Below are 20,028 nucleotides of genomic sequence, written 5' to 3'. Positions count from 1 at the left end.
GTCTCCACACCCTTTAAGGAGAAGTATTTATATCCCATTAATAGAGAAAGAATTATGTTTCAATTGGTAGCATGCAACTTAAAATTTTGCAAACATTAGATACAATCAAACAATAACAAGGTTCATTTACAAGGTAATCTACTGCCCTTTATTTCACATTAGTCTGTCACATCAGAAGGTCACAGCTTTCAATAATTATACAAACAAATTCCCTTGATGGGTGCTTCGTTAGATTCCTGCAATTTTCAAGTTTATCAATGTAATAAGTTCTGAATGTGGCAATGTGGAGAAGCTTTGGGATAATCTGTGGATAAGACTGCCAGACTATCAACAAGATTCCACATCCATGCAACTCAAAATGCTTCCTTCACCTCCTTGCAGATGTACCACATGTCCAAAAAAAAGTCAGCATTGGTTAATGTAATTAAAATCTGGCTTCCTCCTGAGCTGGCAAATACACATGAATTGTCAAGTACAGAGGTCAGTGTGAAACCACTGAAAAATCTTCTCAGCTTTCAAGAAAACAAAGACTTGAAGCCAAATTGACAGAGGCCACACTGATACCATTCCACTCTCATAAGATGAAGGTATCACACACACTTCATTTTGCTTCTGCGATGCAGTGCCTGGTAGACTGTGAGGGTCACCCAATGGATGTTTTAACAACTTCCTGGTTTATAGAGCTCTGCAACAGATAATTCATCCTAATGTCTAGTCGTCATCCTGTCATGGCCTTGAGCAAGTTGAACCCACTTCAACACAAAGCAGCTATTGAATTCTTGTCTAGGTACTGTCAAATCCACACCACCATCATTGCTGGTTCCAGCTACGCTGACCATGATAAAAGAGTACAATGAGGGTTTTTTAATTCACCCAACAGAGCTTGCATTCCAGTACCTTTGGGCAGCTGAAAAGATATTCAGAAATTGTTATATATGAGTGTGTTTGTATGCATGCATATGTGTGATTTTCTTGCTTTACAGAACAGCTCCATTTTGATAAGCTATGTAACGTGGAAACCTGCCAATCATATGTTTGAAATAGGACAGGCTGAAACGATTCTTAAATGAAAAGCTTAACGACTTCTTGCATATTTATACATCACTGTTCAGGTAAGGCCAGTAAGGGCAGTATGAAGAATAAGTAACAATTAATAATTATCATTATGGCCATTTGCTGTCTGCATAATAACAAACTGAATGATGTCATCAGCCCTGTGCTCAGTTGACAACACTGACAAGTAGGCACACTATGTCAGTGTGATCCATGAAACCTTATTAAGGACATGACCGTATAGTATATATGTTAATGGAAAATTCATAAGCTACAACATACACCAGTATTCAGTTGTTGCAGGTTTTTTTTTTCTCGACAGACCCATTCAATCTGTTGCACCTACTATAGCCTAGTACTACATTCCTGAGAAATTAACACCACAATATCAGTCTTAGGTTTGCCCACAGACTCCCAACTATTGCTAACTCCTACACTCAAGTATATAGTTTAGTTTAGTAGAAAAAAAGACCAGGAGAGACATTCAAGTCCGCATTAAGGACCCTAAGGCTATATGAGAGGAATAAAACCGAGGACATCAAATGTCATACCCAATTACAATGCTTAATGTACTCATCCAAAGTATTCTTAAACCCATTCACACTACTTGCAATTCAACCTTCTCAGGCAAACCATTCCATCTATTCACAACCCTTGTATAAGTTGTATTAGACTTTAGAGAAAAAGTTATGCCGAATATTAATCCTACTATGTAACTTCTGGAGTTTAATACAATGACCTCTGGTACAACTACTTTTTGGCAAACCTGAAAAGATCAGTGAAGCATAAATTGTCATTTTATGTGTAGGCCTACTTTATTTAATTGAAAGATCTATTAATGTAGGCCTGATGCTATAGTTGTGCGTCTGTAATCTAGCCTAGCCAGGACTGTGATGTATGCTTTTCGTTTGTATAACTAAAGTAGGACTAGTAGTATGAGGCGTAAAATAAAACAAGTGTAATGACAGGTTTTCAGCTAGTTTTCTATGCATTTCAGGTGTGAAGATAAACGTAAATGTCATTAACTAACGCATACTCTAATTCATTACCTGATATCCATTTTGTTCCTCGTATGCCTGTCAAAATCTGACATTCTGAGTCGCTTCGTTTGTTCGCAACGAGCAAAGTGTGCAAAGCTGCTATATATTGTGTGTGGTGTTTTTCGTGTTTCGCGCAACTGGTAACGACAACTGGACCTATTTTGATGCCCATGGTTTGCGTGTGACGTCACAAATCGCCAGTTGGCCAAACTCTCTCTATATACGGCTCTGCTGGAAATAAACATGTCACAGGTCACTGTTTATAGAGGGCACTATAGTATACTGGAAATAAACATGTCACAGGTCAATGTTTATAGAGGGCTCTATGGTATACTGGAAATAAACATGTCACCAGACAAAGTCACTGCTTATAGAGGGCACTATGGTATACTGGACATAAACATGTCACCAGACAAAGTCAATGCATATAGGGCACTAGAGTATACTGCAAATAAACTTGTCACCATGTTTACACAGTTTCCAGACTTTGACCTCAGTTGACCCAAATGACCATTGAACTTCACAAAAAATACAACATGATTAAAGTTGAATAGAATCAGTACTTGTTGCTAAGCAGTGTTCATTTAGCAACATAAAAATCCAGGAGAGTGTATTAGTCTGATTTCAATGTATTTTAGTTTGGTTAAGCTGTCATTTACTTTTCAAACTCAGCTTTCATAAAAGTTGGTACTAGCAAGAAATACCTCTGCCATATCTTCAAAACATTCACCAATTGCAGGACACTCACTGTCCTCATCCATCATTTCAAGGGCATCCTCCAGGAGACCCCGGAAAGAGACAGTTAACTGGTATAGGTCCATGATGTTACCAAAGATTGTACGTACATCCTGCAAACAAAGAGAAGCACACATAAGAGACAGTTAACTGGTATAGGTCCATGATGTTACCAAAGATTGTACGTACATCCTTAAAACAAAGAGAAGCACACATAAGAGACAGTTAACTGGTATAGGTCCATGATGTTACCAAGGATTGTATGTACATCCTGAAAACAAAGAAGCACACATAAGAGACAGTTAACTGGTATAGGTCCATGATGTTACCAAAGATTGTATGTACATCCTGAAAACAAAGAAGCACACATAAGAGACAGTTAACTGGTAAAGGTCCATGATGTTACCAAAGATTGTATGTACATCCTGAAAACAAAGAAGCACACATAAGAGACAGTTAACTGGTATAGGTCCATGGTGTTACCAAAGATTGTATGTACATCCTGAAAACAAAGAAGCACACATAAGAGACAGTTAACTGGTATAGGTCCATGATGTTACCAAAGATTGTATGTACATCCTGAAAACAAAGAAGCACACATAAGAGACAGTTAACTGGTAAAGGTCCATGATGTTACCAAAGATTGTATGTACATCCTGAAAACAAAGAAACACACATAAGAGACAGTTAACTGGTATAGGTCCATGATTTTACCAAAGATTGTATGTACATCCTGAAAACAAAGAAGCACACATAAGAGACAGTTAACTGGTATAGGTCCATGATGTTACCAAAGATTGTACGTACATCCTGAAAACAAAGAGAAGCAAACATAAGAGACAGTTAACTGGTATAGATCCATGATGTTACCAAAGATTGTACGTAACAAAGAGAAGCACACATAAGATGCTAATCATAAGCTGATAATCAGTATCAAACAATCACCTGTTCTTTAGAAAGGATTTATAATTCAATCATTGATAACTAGTCCAGAGCTATAACACAAAACCCACCATATAAACCAATATTGAATACACAAATCTTTGGTATATAAGGACTGTAACAGTAACGAATCTAATTAACCTATGTTGAGTATATACTAGAGTTTAACAAAGGAGATCAAATATTCATCATTAAGTATTGTAATCATTGTGTATAAGTAGTAAAACCAGAAATCCCCCAGTGTTTATCTCTTCTGTGTTTCTGGGCCAGTATTAAGAACCTGTGATGATGTCTTCACATAGAGTAATCAAAGCATGGAAGAGATTGCAACTTACATTTTCACTAAATAATCGAGGTCCATCTAGGAAGCGTTTTCGAAACACTTTGATAATCAGACCGAGGTCACGTATAAATTTGACCTCCTCTGCGATTAGGTCTTTAACTAAGACATCAAATGTTCCTTTTTGTGCCATTTTTTCATCAAATTCTTCCTCCATGAGAGAAGAGACAGAGACTTCCTCTTCATCTTGATGGAACATCTCCATGAGAACCTGGAAATATACAAACAATCTTTCAAATACTACAGTTACAGTATATTGGAGACTCTGGTAACAGTTAATTATTCACCCCAATGGGTTGCTTCTCATGGACAGCTTTCTTTTTGAAAAATGCATCTTAATGTACTTTAAATGTGATTCAAAAAGTAATCAAAACACAGGAGGAAAGTGAAAAATGAACATTTTCTTAAGATATTTAAAGTAATATCTTTGTATTCGTCTTCCATAGCCTTTTTCACACTTGTGACATTTGAAGCATCAGTCAATGCAACTGACTGCTAAAGTGCACTGCACAACACAGTGTAACTGTTCTCATGTTCCCATGTCAACCTATACTATTTGACCTACAGTACAATACTGCTTAGCATCAGAATATCCATTGGCTGTTCTCATATCAACCTATACTATTTGACCTACAGTACAGTACTGCTTAGCCATCCATTGGCTGTTCCCATATCAACCTATACTATTTGACCTACAGTACAGTACCGCTTAGCCATCCATTGGCTGTTCCCATATCAACCTATACTATTTGACCTACAGTACAGTACCGCTTAGCATCAGAATATCCATTGGCTGTTCCCATGTCAGCCTACACTATTTGACCTTCAGTGCTTACTGCCTGGCATAGGAATAACCATTGGTTGCTTCCACGTCAACCTACACTATTTGAACCTCAGTGCACTACTGCCGGGCATGGGAATAACCATTGGTTGCTTCCATGTCAACCTACACTATTTGAACTTCAGTCAATTACCGCCTGGCTTAGGAATATCCATTGGCTGTTACCATGTCAATCTACACTATTTGAACCTCAGTGCACTACTGCCGGGCAAGGGAATATCCATTGGCTGTTCTCATATAAACCTACACTACTTGACTTTTAGTACATTACACCCTGGTGTTGGAATATCCATTGGCTGTTGCCATGTCAAACTACACTATTTGCCATGTCAACCTATACTATTTGACCTACAGTACAGTACTGCTTAGCATCAGAATATCCATTGGCTTTTGCCATGTCAATCTACACTATTTGAACCTCAGTGCACTACTGCCGGGCATAGGAATATCCATTGGCTGTTCTCATATAAACCTACACTACTTGACTTTTAGTACATTACACCCTGGTGTGGGAATATCCATTGGCTGTTGCCATATCAAACTACGCTATTTGACCTTCAGTGCATTACTGCCTAGCATGGGCATATCAATTGGCTGTTCGCATGTCAACCTACACTACTTGACCTTTTGTGGTGGTAAATCACATTATTCCCATTAACACTGAATGATTATACCAACAGGAGAAAATATCAGATTAGCTATCAGAATTTACTGCCTTATTACTGAAAAGAAAGAATCTTTCAGTGATCAAACCTAAATATCTAGAAACTGGCATCACCTGCTCTTAGAGGAAAACCAATATTAGGATACATGCAAACAACCAACCATCTGTTTCAAACTCAACTGACTCTACACTTTATTTCAGAGTTATCACTAACCAATATCTCAATTTGATATGCACACATTAATATATAAGCAAAGGGAGGAGCTAAGGCAAAACTACTTTACTAAAATATTTAGCTATTTTTAGCTAAATATGACAAAACTATTATTGTTTAAATTATTAAGTACTAAAAAGTTATATTAATAATAAGACCTACTGTACTCAATGAAACTACACATATATGGAAATTTGAGTTTATGTTTATTTATTAATTGAGAAAATTGATAGCGGTGTTACTAAGAAAACCTGATTCAAGTGAAATTCATACTTAGACTCAATGGTTTGGGTATATACAAGAAACAATACTGACCTAAATTTCTACTACCCATCTACTCAGTTTTGCTCAACTGGTTAATTTCAGTAGCTCACACTCTCTCTACAGAAGCACCAAATCTTACTACTAGATTGGGTCTGTACAAACAACAGGTGAGATTAAAACAAGGTGTCCCTCACTTTCCAATATTGGAATACATACTACCAAGTTAGGTTTCTCTTACTGTATCTTTGTCACTTCTAGATTCTATTCTATCACTCATAAACCACCAAGAGAATCTGTAATTTGAGTATCTTGTACCAAATACAAGGATGAATGTAGGTATATATACATAGATTTACATTTAAAACAGGTAAGGCCCATTTTTGTCTTCTGATCTTGATTTCCAAAGAAAATAGGAAAAGAAAAGTAAAATTTTCTTTTTAAAGAACATGATTTCTAGAGTACAAACCATGAATGTCTCATCTGTCAGAAAAAGCATGAAATGTATTCCTCTCCAAAAAAGGAGATAATTTGTTAATAGTCCGAGTATTGTGCAGTACCTAGGCTATCTAGAGGACGCCTAAATGCAACTACAGGGGTATTAAACTATTCACAACTTTGCACAATTTGAGAGGACAACAGATCTTAATGTGTCTATCTTTTACCATTCTCATGTCATAATAAATTATTATTCCAATGTGTATGCTCCCTGCAACCTAAGTTATCATAATGTACTTAACAAGTTGACAAATGCAATGCGAAATCACATAGAAATAGGTGACTTGATGGTGGGGGAGCACACCATCATTACTATGAGCTTCTACCAAAGATTTTGCTGAACTTGCCTAATGTCCAAACTTGAGCATTCTCATGTGTCTGAGGACAATGTTAATGAGAAACGCTTAACGTGGGAAGGTATGGTGTTCTACATTACTGGTGAAAGCATTGCACTACACCTGGATCAAGTCCTTAGTATACATTGTCAGTCCCAGACAAATGAACTATTCAGTACATGCAAGGATCACAGGGAATGAGGGGCTCTCACTCCAAACAGCAATGTTTCTGTAAGTCTTGCCTTCACTCAAAATGGTTAAAAGTGCAGATATTGAACTATAAAATCATTTAGCAAAGAGCCACCTGAAGCATGTGACCACTGAATGACTCCAACCTTGAATAAGAAAGGGATGAAATATGCTGCAGGTATAACATGAATGAAGTTTTGACTCTCATAAATGGTAGTGGAAGTAAAAGTAATTTATTCCCATCTGTTACACTAATTTATTTGCTTCAAATTGACAGAAATGACTTAAAATATTTCATTCAAATACTAATATGCCATCTCCGTAAGTAAAGGATCTTTTGTTACAGTGCAACATTCAGAGAAGTCAGTGTAACTTGTTTCACATTCTAAATGTATTTCATGTTTAATTACCCAATGTTATAGTCAAAAATTGAGATAGCACCCCATCTGACAATGCAACATGGCATTTCACTGCGTACATACTCCAGACAGAATCTCCAAAACTTCCCAGTTAAGGTATTTACCAGGCTATTATCTTCTTACCTAATCCAATAAATTAAACATAGTGTATGGAATGTCATCAGTTTAAATTACCTTGTCTGCACACATGGCCACTTTGATATCTTGACAAGAGATGACAGTATGACCAATATTCTTGACATAGTTCCCTGCCAACTGAGAAAGAGTAAAAAAAATACATACATACTAATTTATGAATCAAACATTAAATGTGATTGCATTTTTTTACAGTAATAGAGAGTGTTGGAGCATAGCTGTAATAATCCCAAATAAATGTTTTGTAGGCCAGTTTAAAAGCCAAGTGACATGAAAGAACGATCACATGTACAGCTGTGTCATCATTTCCCATGCAACCTACCTAGACATTTAGACTAGCCTGTAAGTGTCAAAGTTGTTTTGTGCCATGCAGGTGAACTGAGTGGGACAGACTATAGACATGTTAAAACAAACAAGGTGTAAAGCAAGTCTGAGTGGGACAGACTATAGACATGTTAAACAAACAAGGTATAAAGCAAGTCTGAGTGGGACAGATTATAGACATGTTAAACAAACAAGGTATAAAGCAAGTCTGAGTGGGACAGATTATAGACATGTTAAACAAACAAGGTATAAAGCAAGTCTGAGTGGGACAGATTATAGATATGTTAAAACAAACAAGGTATAAAGTAAGTCTCAGTGGGACAGATTATAGACATGTTAAACAAACAAGGTATAAAGAAAGTCTGAGTGGGACAGATTATAGACATGTTAAAACAAACAAGGTATAAAGTAAGTCTGAGTGGGACAGACTATAGACATGTTAAACAAACAAGATATAAAGCAAGTCTGAGTGGGACAGATTATAGACATGTTAAAACAAACAAGGTATAAAGCAAGTCTGAGTGGGACAGATTATAGACATGTTAAACAAACAAGGTATAAAGTAAGTCTGAGTGGGACAGATTATAGACATGTTAAACAAACAAGGTATAAAGCAAGTCTGAGTGGGACAGATTATAGACATGTTAAACAAACAAGGTGTAAAGCAAGTCTGAGTGGGGCAGATTATAGACATGTTAAAACAAACAAGGTATAAAGTAAGTCAGAGTGGGACAGATTATAGACATTAAACAAACAAGGTATAAAGTAAGTCTGAGTGGGACAGATTATAGACATGTTAAACAAACAAGGTATAAATCAAGTCTGAGTGGGACAGATTATAGACATGTTAAACAAACAAGGTATAAAGCAAGTCTGAGTGGGACAGATTATAGACATGTTAAACAAACAAGGTATAAAGTAAGTCTGAGTGGGACAGATTATAGACATGTTAAACAAACAAGGTATAAAGCAAGTCTGAGTGGGACAGATTATCGACATGTTAAACAAACAAGGTATAAAGCAAGTCAGAGTGGGACAGATTATAGACATGTAAAACAAACAAGGTATAAAGCAAGTCACAGTGGGACAGATTATAGACATGTTAAACAAACAAGGTATAAAGTAAGTCAGAGTGGGACAAATTATAGACATGTTAAAACAAACAAGGTACAAAGCAAACTGTCGGAGTGGGACATTATTGACATGTTAAACAAACAAGGTATAAAGTAAGTCTGAGTGGGACAGATTATAGACATGTTAAACAAACAAGGTATAAAGAAAGTCTGAGTGGGACAGATTATAGACATGTTAAACAAACAAGGTATAAAGTAAGTCTGAGTGGGACAGATTATAGACATGTTAAACAAACAAGGTATAAAGTAAGTCAGAGTGGGACAAATTATAGACATGTTAAAACAGACAAGGTACAAAGCAAACTGTCGGAGTGGGACATTATTGACATGTTAAACAAACAAGGTATAAAGTAAGTCTGAGTGGGACAGATTATAGACAAGTTAAAACAAACAAGGTATATAGCAGGTCTGATCCACATACCAAGTAGGATGTTAGTCCACCATGAAATTATTGAGCATGTGTTTACAACTAAGTATCACATACTGTACACACAGTCACACGCACCATCACATAGACTCTTTTCGCCTCCAGCAAGGAATAAACAAGAGCCCAACGGTCACTATGGTTCCTTGTTTATTGCAATATAAAAGTGTTGTATGTCATCACCCAATATCTTAATATTAATGCCCACATGAATCAGCTGTTAACCAACAAATGTATTCCAAGTTTGAATATAATCTGATTTAAGGTTGTGGAATGATAGCAATTTCAAATTTTGCGCCTAATTGGTCCCAAAATTATTTGGCCCAACAAATTTGAGGCCGAACAATGTGTTCCAAAATGCATTTGAGGTGGACATGAAATTTGGGGGCCCACAGGTACCAACAAAATTTTGGCTACAATCCAACTTTAAGAGCACCTGGCACAGTCTGATAAATACGCCTAAATGTGAGGTTTGTGTTCTCCTTATTACATATGATAAAAACAAACATGATTATAGTATTCCCTTGGATGCCAATTTTAACACCAAAGTACACAAATTACGGATCTCATGGCATCCGTACTATCTTCAACAGCGAAAAATTCCTTTCCTCATCCAGCTAATCTATGTCAAGAGCCAGAACCTATTCAGGCATAAAGTCAACGCGTAGGCAGTGATACGATCGCATCTTTACAACTACACTAGTTAAAGTATGTAAACACAATTGGTGTTCGATCGGGATGCAAGCTTTTGTTACGGGACGCAAAGTTTTGGGGGGTTGCATCCCTGGGAAACAAACTTTTTTCTCTAGTGACATTACTGGCGCATACACACGCACGCTTCCAGCAAGGAATAAAAAACTGTAACTGAAAATAGAGGACAACGTTAGTGAATTTGTGGGAACGATAGCAATGGGTTCCCGGGTACCCATTCCCATCACTAGCATACAGCAAAAACAAGAACACAGCACTGAGCTAAAACAGTAAATGCAATTTGTGACGCAGCAGCTTGATATCTAGTTTTACTTTGTAGGGCAGTCAATACACGGATGATGAACTTATCAAATGATACCTTTAATATATCAGCAGCGATGTACTCAAGGACAGCTACTAACCACAGAGATACCTGGGAATCAACACGATAACCCAACATTTCCTGAAAAGAAAGAAAATAATGTATAGTAATGCTTATATGAATTTTGGTCATTTGTTTGCAAAGTCCATGTAAACTTTATGGTGAAGATGCTCTGAGAGATATGTTGCTGTACAAATACACCTGGTTCTCATAATATCATCATTGAATTGCACCAGAGAAACTGTCGCAATTTTGGTTATTCTGTAGCCCAACTGTTTCTAGTTCAAGTCTGACTCCATCACTGTTTAACATTTTAAATTATTTATATTAATATGACTATATGTTTTGAAACAATTGTGGCAAGGGCCTGCAACATCAAGTCTCTAATTTACATCATGTGCAGAGGAATACAGTATGTAAGAGGAAGACAATAGGTTTGACTTTGTTTCAGCTCTGAATGACTTTGGCTTGACAATTTTAGAGGCCAGAGAATCACCTAAATTCACTGTATGATAAACTCTTAATTATCATCTTTTATGTTGAGTTTCCAATGCAAACAAGGTAACTTTAAGTGTTGTAAGCCTACTGTAACATTACAATGTATATTACAGTGATTACCTGACAGTGATGGGAATTTTCTGACATTTGAAGCAAACTAGCAACATGTAACTTGCGTCCAAGTCTTTCAATTTGAGAAGAACATTACTTTTGATGGGTACCTACAGCCACATGTTAGTAAATTCCCTTTACAATCTGGCATTGCACATGAAACAATGACAGACACCAAACCTCACAACATGAGAATGTGAGGTTGAAAGCTAGAAACTACAAATCTTGTTTTGATCTATGAATCACATACTGTAGGCCTTCAGTGCATTTCCAAGTTCTAACCAACAATTACTATAAACAAGCACACACCGGTTTCAATTAAATTGTTTGTGGTAAGTTTCATTCTTTGTATAGTATGGTGTATACAATTTGTTTGAGAGACACAGGAGGTAGAGCAGTGGTAGCTGTTGAAGTCAGCCTAATTGCATTAAGTAGTCGGTCAATGAAAGTCCTAATCTTCTGAAATTAATTGTCTCTGCATGACACAAGATAATGCATATAACAAGTTCTTTGCACATTACCAATTTTCACACTTTCAAACAACCATATGTAAAGGTTATTTCTTACGTGAAACTTTTAAGGTGGTAACCTAACTATATTGCACGTTCTTGGCAGTAACACAATACCATACCGTACCTTCTTTGGATGCCATTTAAAAATTCAATTCATTACCTGTGATCAGCGTTCTTACCCATTGTGATTTACAGTGCTTTCACACTACCGAAGATTAAAGGGTGCAGTTTCTTGATCACCCATTTGTAGTCTGATCACCCACAGAGGTCAATGCAAAAGTGGAGTGATGTGGTTTTGGAAACATAGTTTTAAGATTGAAGGACCAAGTTTGAAACTGCTCTTAATTTCAACAGAGAAGTGACTGGAAGGAGTCTGTTTTTTTTCCCTCAAAGGTAATGTACTGTAGGCGTTACTGGCTTAGACTCATGACATCACTGCCTGTATTTTGGAAGACAAATGGACAAAGCAAATTCCACTGGAGTCTATAGTCACATTTACCTTCAAACTGTCAATTTTGTTTATTTGATGTTATGTTATCATATAACATCTAAGAACATCAAATGACATCATGAACTGTAAGGCATATTTTGATGTTTTCAATGGAATTGCTTTTTTGACACTTTGGGTAGCCAGATGAGATGTAAGACCACAAGGCTATGGTCACCACAGAAGGCAGTGCCATAAAAGGTTATAATCCAAGTCCTCAAGTGATGGTATAACAACAGTGTAGTTATTGTCATGAGGAGAAAGGAAAGTGAACCATAAATTCCATATTACTAATGTTTACAATATACCTTGTATCTCAGATTGCAATACCTAATGTTACAATTGGAATGCTGCATATAAGACAACATTGTAAGAATTAGTGTCTACTGTACATCCAAGCTTTGTCAGTGCTTCACTATTCAGCTGTCACAGGCTACATCTGAAATGACTTGGCTACAGATCCAAAGGCTGCAACCATGGCTACTTACAGTAAGTCCACCATGTCATGTCACTGGTCATTGCTTCCTTTAAAAATGAAAATGGTTCACAGCCAATCCCTTATAATTCTCATCGTGAACTGAGTACATTCAATTCAAATTAGTCAAAAAATATTAATATATTTGGAAAGAATAGGACATGTACAATCAGAAATGGGTCAGCAGGGGGATAGTGCTACATGTTACAATTGTTTTGTGTACTGTATATATACCATACAGTATAATAGATAATAAAAACTACCTGCAAGAACTGCCCATCTACTGTATAGGAAATGTTGAAGGATGTCTTTGTTATGAGAGCTAAATAATAAGGATCCAACTCCAATATGTAACAAAATCCAAAGGTTACAGTATGTTAAGTTTTAGTTTGGGAAGGGGCATAACATTTGCCAGAATAAGTACAGTACCCTGTAGGACACAAGATATATCCAACCTACAAACACTGACAACCAAATATTTGAAGATTGGTAGGAACCACTTTTAAGTGAAGTATGCTTAAAGATCTAACATGCTTGTCTAAGACAAAACTTGAGGATGAAGTCTGTTCCTCAGTGAAAGTCAGTTCAGGCCTAAAATATTAATGTTTATCCAATGTTGTTTTATAAATTCTTATAAGTCAATCAATCATATGAGTTGAACTTCAAGTCAAAAACAGAACACCCTTGGATGACAGCCAACAGAAATTTGCCCTTGACTAATAAGTGATGTATTGTAACATATTATTTAAGGCTATAAAATACTAAATGTTTTCATACTGACTTTTCATGAACTGACCTAATGGTCTGCAATTTAAAACTTCATGTAATCCAGCTATTTTAACCGAAAATCTGCATAGTCAGTGTTTTTAAAAGTCTACATCATTTAAAAATTAATTTTGTGCTGTAAATCATCCTTAAACAGCTTTGCAAAGTCTATATTATGATAGCATTCACCTTCTGGGAACTCACCAACGGTGATATCTAGCAATGAAACAGATGTGAATTACTATTTCAGCCAGTTTAAATCCAAAGTTGAATACTTGTATACATGCTTCAAGAACAATATGAAAAAGAAGTTTCCGGAAGTCTACAGTGTCACTAACCACAAGAGTTTAGTGTTGTATTTCATAATCAATTCCATGTGTGCGTAAAGAATCAAACCAGAGGAAATTCACCAAAAGTTTAGTTAATTATGTTCCACTTAAAAATGTCTGTAGGAGAGTGACAGGCAGTTTGTATTATTCATGTAGCCAAATGTCACACTTGCAGCAACCTCTGTTGGATAAAACGTACATATACAGTAACTCAATAATTGAAAAGCCATTCATTACAAAACTTCACCTTTCTGGTCTGAGTTACAGTATCTTGTACAGCTTTTACACAGAGAATTTTGAGGAGTTTTGATGTCCTTAAAATTAATTTTCAATGAATAGGTACATCCCCTGTCTAACCTGCAGTGAAAGTTCTCTATATATTTTTGGTTTCAGTTCATACAATTGAAACTCTGAAAGCAATTCATGTTCATAGTAATAACTTTCTCTGTATACATATAGGTACCTAAATAACCCATAACTGCTTCAATTAAACTCCATGCTTAATACTGAATAATAAAAGTAGTAGAGACATGACAATGTTACTAATTAAAGACTATAACAAACTAACAAAGCTGACTGTAATAAAGACTGCTAAATCATTACTTGCATTGGAACTTGTTATTACTACTTAGTATCTCGTAATGTACTACTTTATGTGATGGCCCTCAAGTTTCAAGCTGTATAGTCCAGGGACCTAGTTATGACAAAAGGATCTATTAAGACACTTTTGGAATTTTCATTATTTTACCATGTTTTTTTTTCCAAATGATGATGTAAATATCCACATCATCAGTATCAAACCTCATTTGTGTTTGTTTTAAACACTGTTATATTTATTTAAATTGTCAAATGTAAAGAATGAAAGAAATATCCTTCTGGTATTCTTTCTAACACTTTATTATTGTACTAGTAATGTTTGTATTCAAAAAACTTTAACTCATTGAAGGTTATCCAAGTGAATTCCAGATGCATTCCGCTCTTTTTAAGTAGACTGAATCATAATAGGTCCCAGGATGGCACAATTTTTGTGAAGATACTGTCACAGAAATTGCCAAGAATTTCTTCAAATTTTAAAAAATATTGCAAAAGCTAGATTGGTAGAAATTAGAGAAGTTTTTTAACAATGAATAAACTTTGCCAGTCTTAAGGACCTCATTATTAGACATACCATCCTAGTTCATTCAAAAAATTTAATGGTTTTGCTTTACAGTAGCTATTGGCAGAAGTTACACTTCAAAGCAAACAATGTGAACTTTATTTATTTAAGCACTAAGTTTCTAACACTTTATGAATTCAAAAAGGAGTCTCAGAAAAAATTATGATGCCCTTGAAAGTTGTCTTTGTACTGTCTGTCCCAATGTATACAAACTTTCAAAGGAACCTACACAATTCTGCCATAAGGATCCGAAGAGACCTGCCGTAGGGATCCTCAATACATCTGCCATTATGATAGTATAGTAATATTTGTCATTGGAACTTATCATTTCCCTTGGTAGGGCAAACCAACCAGCAACATATAACCAGCACTTCACATGTTAAGTAGTAGCAGTATTTCTATAAATCAAAACACTTTCTCAGTATTTTATGAGAAAAACATTAATTTATCTCATAAATGCTACAAAACATGTTATCACTATTATTAGAAAATGATAAGAATAGTGATGGCAAAGAATGTGCCAAGAGTACGGCTACTGATGTATAAATCTTAGTCCAGACTTTGACTATGGAGATGCGACTGGTGAAGAGGCTATGAAGTTTCACAGAGAAATGCAGAATTTACCCTCCCAGCAAGTGTATTTAACTGTAAGAGAAAGATACTGGCATACTTGTTTCTATTGAACCCATTCAAGGAAAACATTCACTCTTAGCCTCCTGATTTCCCAACCCTCAAGGTGATCCTAAATATACTTGTACTTGTATACACTTATATTAACTTACTTTCAAAGATGAATGTATTTTGTCCACTGGAAGCACTAAAGGTGACTTTTTCTTCCCTCTCTCTACAGAGGTGTTGGCATCATTGATAGCCCACTGGTCTATTGGATTAGGAAAAGTCTTCTTTATCCTTTCTTCTATGTCATTGACAGTATGTGGCTGATTGGCACAAAGGGACTCCAACAGCTGGATGATTAGAGATTCCACATAATCTAAGGCATCACCCTCAGCCGCGAGTGAGCTGTGTACCTGCCTTTGAACCTGTTGATCAAGAGAACATTGAACATTCAGTCCAATATATTGAACACTATCAGTATCAACCAAATATATAGTTTACCTTCACTAAGTCAAAATCTACCACTATGCCAATTGCATTATTCTTACATACTATTTACATTCTATTTAAGCTTTCTAAGGCTTGCTCAAAGAGTAAACAAGCTCATTAACAAACAGTGCAGCACACCAAACCAAGTATTTACAAAGCTAGATGCAACAAGTCAGAAATTTCAGCAGTTTTGTTTGGAGCATAAACTTGGAATTGTCTGATAAACCAATTTATTTCAGTCTAAAATTCTGTTAGTTTCCTTTTTATTATGACTATAGCAACTTCAACCTTGAGTCTGAGATTCCAGAAGCTAGGCTAGAATATTGTGAAAGTGCTGTAGGCTGAATAATAGGCAATAAACACATCAACTTTCAAATATCGCTAAAATGACTCTGTTGTGTAACTAACACATCAACTTTACATTCTGTGCTCAAGTATTGCCATGACAAGAAATGTTACATTGTACAGCCCTTACCAGCCATTTTAACAAATAGAACAATAACTTAATTTGAATTCTTGAAATTTTTTCTTGAATTCTTGAAATAATGCACGTGCCTTCTGTAAAGCTCCCACTAGCATACCCCTCCATCTGGATGAAGGATGATCCTCGCCGTCACTCATAATGATTCCTTCCCTTCAGCTCTTTATATCTTGTCTATTGACTCAAACCTGCAGGAGAAGTAGGACCACGAATAAGATTTATGCAAGCTTGTTAGTTCTTGATTTCAAAATGATTATGCAGGGAAATATGCCTTAACTACACACTCTAATACATTAAATAGTACTGAACAATTCAGGCAAATGGATGGAAAAAAGTTTTGGTATACATTCTTGAAATTTTTCTTTAAAAAAAAGAGCATATGCTTCAGAAACAAGCTGTATATATGCATTATCAAACTGCAAATTCTATCAATTATATCCTTCCTTTGTTCCAAAAGCTAGACATTTTGTGCAAGTGTGAACGCACGCCGCCCTGCACCCAAAATGAGTGTGAGAAGAGCAATTTATCGCATGCGGCTAAGCAGACCTAAAAAAAAATCATGATTTTTCGTACATCTGACTATTTAGGTCTTAACAAATAAGCTCGTCAACTAGACTTGGAGCTTTGGGGAATAGAAAACTATCTGGAGTGGTTGATCACAGACTTCATGGAGCATTTCCATTTCATTTATCACTGGGAATGGATTGAGCTTACAAAGTGCGTAGCTTAATTTTGAAGTAGTACTAAATATGTGGATTGTGGTGCTCATTTAATTATTTTATTCATTTCTAGGCCAATTAACAAGTTCTTTGAACATTGATATCATGACACCTTGTTCATGCTCAAGCAACCCCTAAAACTTCAGTCAAGTGTATAGTCATACCTGCAGCTCTAGCAGTCTACTTACTATGAAAATGTGGAAATTCCTTCTATACTTACGATTGATATTACAGCACTAAATTACCACACATTGCAAAAATTTTAAGAAGGAGTAAACACAATATTCCAAGTTTCATGCATTAAACATCCATGATTCAACTGATATGAAAATATCATATCCGCAATTCATTATTAATTGTCATTTTTGTAAAATCATTTTCGCTGACGAAGCATGCAAACTCTGCAAAGATGGTTAGGCTTCACTTTACCTTACACTAAAAAACGGTAGGATAGAATTTGCTTTGTTAACGCAATAAAAGTTCAGGGGGGATAATGGCAGAATAACAATACATTAGAGGTGACCAAACATTTCATGAATGATTTCCTTAGGTGTTTCCTACATGCCACCATTTACACTTTGCAAAATTTTAAGGATTTACATCTACTGTATATTCAAAGTAATGAAAGGAAAAAAAGAATTCATGTGAACTCTTTCATAATGTCATCATCTGATGACATCCCTTCTTTGTTGATTCAATATTCAAATTTTTGGGTGCAAAATTTGACGAAAGTACATTACTATTATCTTCTGTGAAACTTTTCATCAAATGCACCCATTTAACCATGATATGTTCATACTGTACTGTCGCTGTCGACAGGGACAGTAAGGGCATACATAATGGTGTACTGTCGCCTATGCAATCTTTCTACATCATATGCATTGTTGCTACAACCTTGCCCTTTTGCTTAAAGTGGCAAACTCATTCAAAAGTAGAACCCACCAATATCTGATTCAGTTTAAAGGTCAAAACAGAAATACATAGAAACTATTTCTACTGTCAAGATTCAAGAACCATGTGGTTGGTACATCATTGACATTGTTACACAACAGACCTCAACATTTATCAATAATGAATAAGGGAGGGATGAATAAGATTTCAATGATTTTCTGACTATTCAATAATAATCACTGGCACCAGGAGTGCTAGCATGTCAAGTTCAGTGATGACCAAACATTTGTATAAGGATTCGTGGATAGACCTAGTGCTAGTGTCATACTGCAGTGCCATATATAACTGTCCTTTTAGAAATGTTTGGACTTCCTAAATGATACAAAGCACATTTTACATGAGTAGTTTGTTCAATTGCTTATTACACTGTTACACTTTTACGGCCGAACGGATGAGCACTTGCAGGTTATAAAACTTTTTCAGAGAAGACTAAATGACAACACTGAGGTGAAAACATTGCATGTCTTGGACGTTAGAAAGCTATTTTATGATATCAGTAGTTTATACAGATGTATAGCATTACAGTAGAAATGGGTTAAGAAACCATTGTTCAGTCTTACAAGCCTAGGTATATTCACATTGGCTTAGGGGCGTAGGCCTGTCTGCCCACTGCATATTTTCTTAATTTAAAATTAAAGCGTAATGACAGGGGAATTGGCAAATGGATATCCAGGAGCAAATTTTGGTCCATTCCCTTCACTAATCAATTCTTTGCATTACTAACCCTATGGAATTGGTAACATGATGGATTTTGCTTAATGCCAGTTGGCTAAAGTACTGACTACTTCAACTAGTATTAAGGCTAAGCTCAAGTTAGGCTTGACTAAGAGTGACACATGCATAATGTAGCCTAATGAGAAACATAACATAGGCCTATACTCAATATGGCAATGCTTCATAGTATTTCTAGCCCACACAAAACCTACATTTGACTGAACTAAGGCTATGTTTAACTATACAGCACGCAGAACTTAGGCTAGGCCTAACCTCACTCACTGTATAGTCAGAATATGGGAAACGACACTGCGCCTAACAGTAACAGTTAAACCTCGGGTGAAAAGGAAATGCATGAAAAATGACATTTCGAACACATTTTGATAACAAACGATTACCAATGGAAACGGTGAGTTTGGCTCATGTGATCTTCATCATCAGTATCTTATAAAGTATTAGATGACTAATACGAGCATTGCTATATTTACGATGTGAGAGGTGGATGAATCACTTCTGTATTCTAACTTTAAGCACTTTACTAACGTTAGCCTATATTGTGATTATTACTAGCGGTATATACAGTAAGTACTCCGAACAATTGCACTGAACTCTCGTACCAGAATATGTGTAAGTGTGTCGGTCGTAAATTGAAAAAAAAAACATAACACAGTTACTTCTAAACTAGATATCTGGAAATGATATTCCCAGCATTGTTTGGTGATGTTAAGGGAAAATTGTGTTCCCGTACTGCGTACCCTTGTTCGGGAATATACTTCTTATCAACGCACTAGTTAGCGATCCATTGCCATGAAGTTGATTTATATATCGAATATCGCAAAACATTCAGCGACATTTATATGAGCATAGCAGGAGGCTGTAAAGATAAAGAGGAAGAATTAAAGAAGTTTGAGTATTAGTTATGCATACATAAAATACCAGGGGGCAGCTATACTAGCTCCTTGGTTACATACTAACTTGCCACCAAACTCGTACATACAAAACACCAATGTTTGTTACTTGTGGCTCACATTAAAAATAAGGTTAAGTTTTTCGCTTGATTGTTATATGTTGGAAGAGAAAAGATGCAGGGAGATGCTCAAACGTATT

General features: G+C 35.9%; 1 protein-coding gene and 1 long non-coding RNA gene across 2 annotated transcripts in view; both read right to left on the bottom strand.

Annotated features, from left to right (window-relative positions):
- LOC139970568 (son of sevenless homolog 2-like) overlaps positions 1-19,526 on the bottom strand; it is a 73,937-nt gene extending 54,411 nt beyond the window's left edge. The window contains exons 1-7 of the mRNA XM_071976369.1: positions 19,320-19,526; positions 16,612-16,725; positions 15,735-15,992; positions 10,617-10,700; positions 7,706-7,786; positions 4,106-4,321; positions 2,798-2,941 (exon numbers count right to left, since the gene is read on the bottom strand). Coding sequence (XP_071832470.1) covers positions 2,798-2,941; positions 4,106-4,321; positions 7,706-7,786; positions 10,617-10,700; positions 15,735-15,992; positions 16,612-16,677 — 849 coding nt within the window. The 5' untranslated portion in view covers positions 16,678-16,725; positions 19,320-19,526. The remainder of the gene's footprint in view (positions 1-2,797; positions 2,942-4,105; positions 4,322-7,705; positions 7,787-10,616; positions 10,701-15,734; positions 15,993-16,611; positions 16,726-19,319) is intronic.
- On the bottom strand, positions 122-2,518 carry LOC139970576 (uncharacterized). Its single transcript, XR_011794171.1, has 2 exons — positions 2,103-2,518; positions 122-907 (listed from the first exon to the last, which is right to left on the bottom strand). It is a non-coding gene; the product is annotated as an uncharacterized lncRNA (long non-coding RNA).
- Positions 19,527-20,028: the final 502 nt, after the last annotated feature.

Source organism: Apostichopus japonicus, chromosome 8, assembly GCF_037975245.1.
Source record: "Apostichopus japonicus isolate 1M-3 chromosome 8, ASM3797524v1, whole genome shotgun sequence".
In the NCBI taxonomy this organism is placed as follows: domain Eukaryota; kingdom Metazoa; phylum Echinodermata; class Holothuroidea; order Aspidochirotida; family Stichopodidae; genus Apostichopus; species Apostichopus japonicus.
Note: the sequence above shows the minus strand (reverse complement) of the source record. Positions and strands in the feature narration are given on the sequence as shown.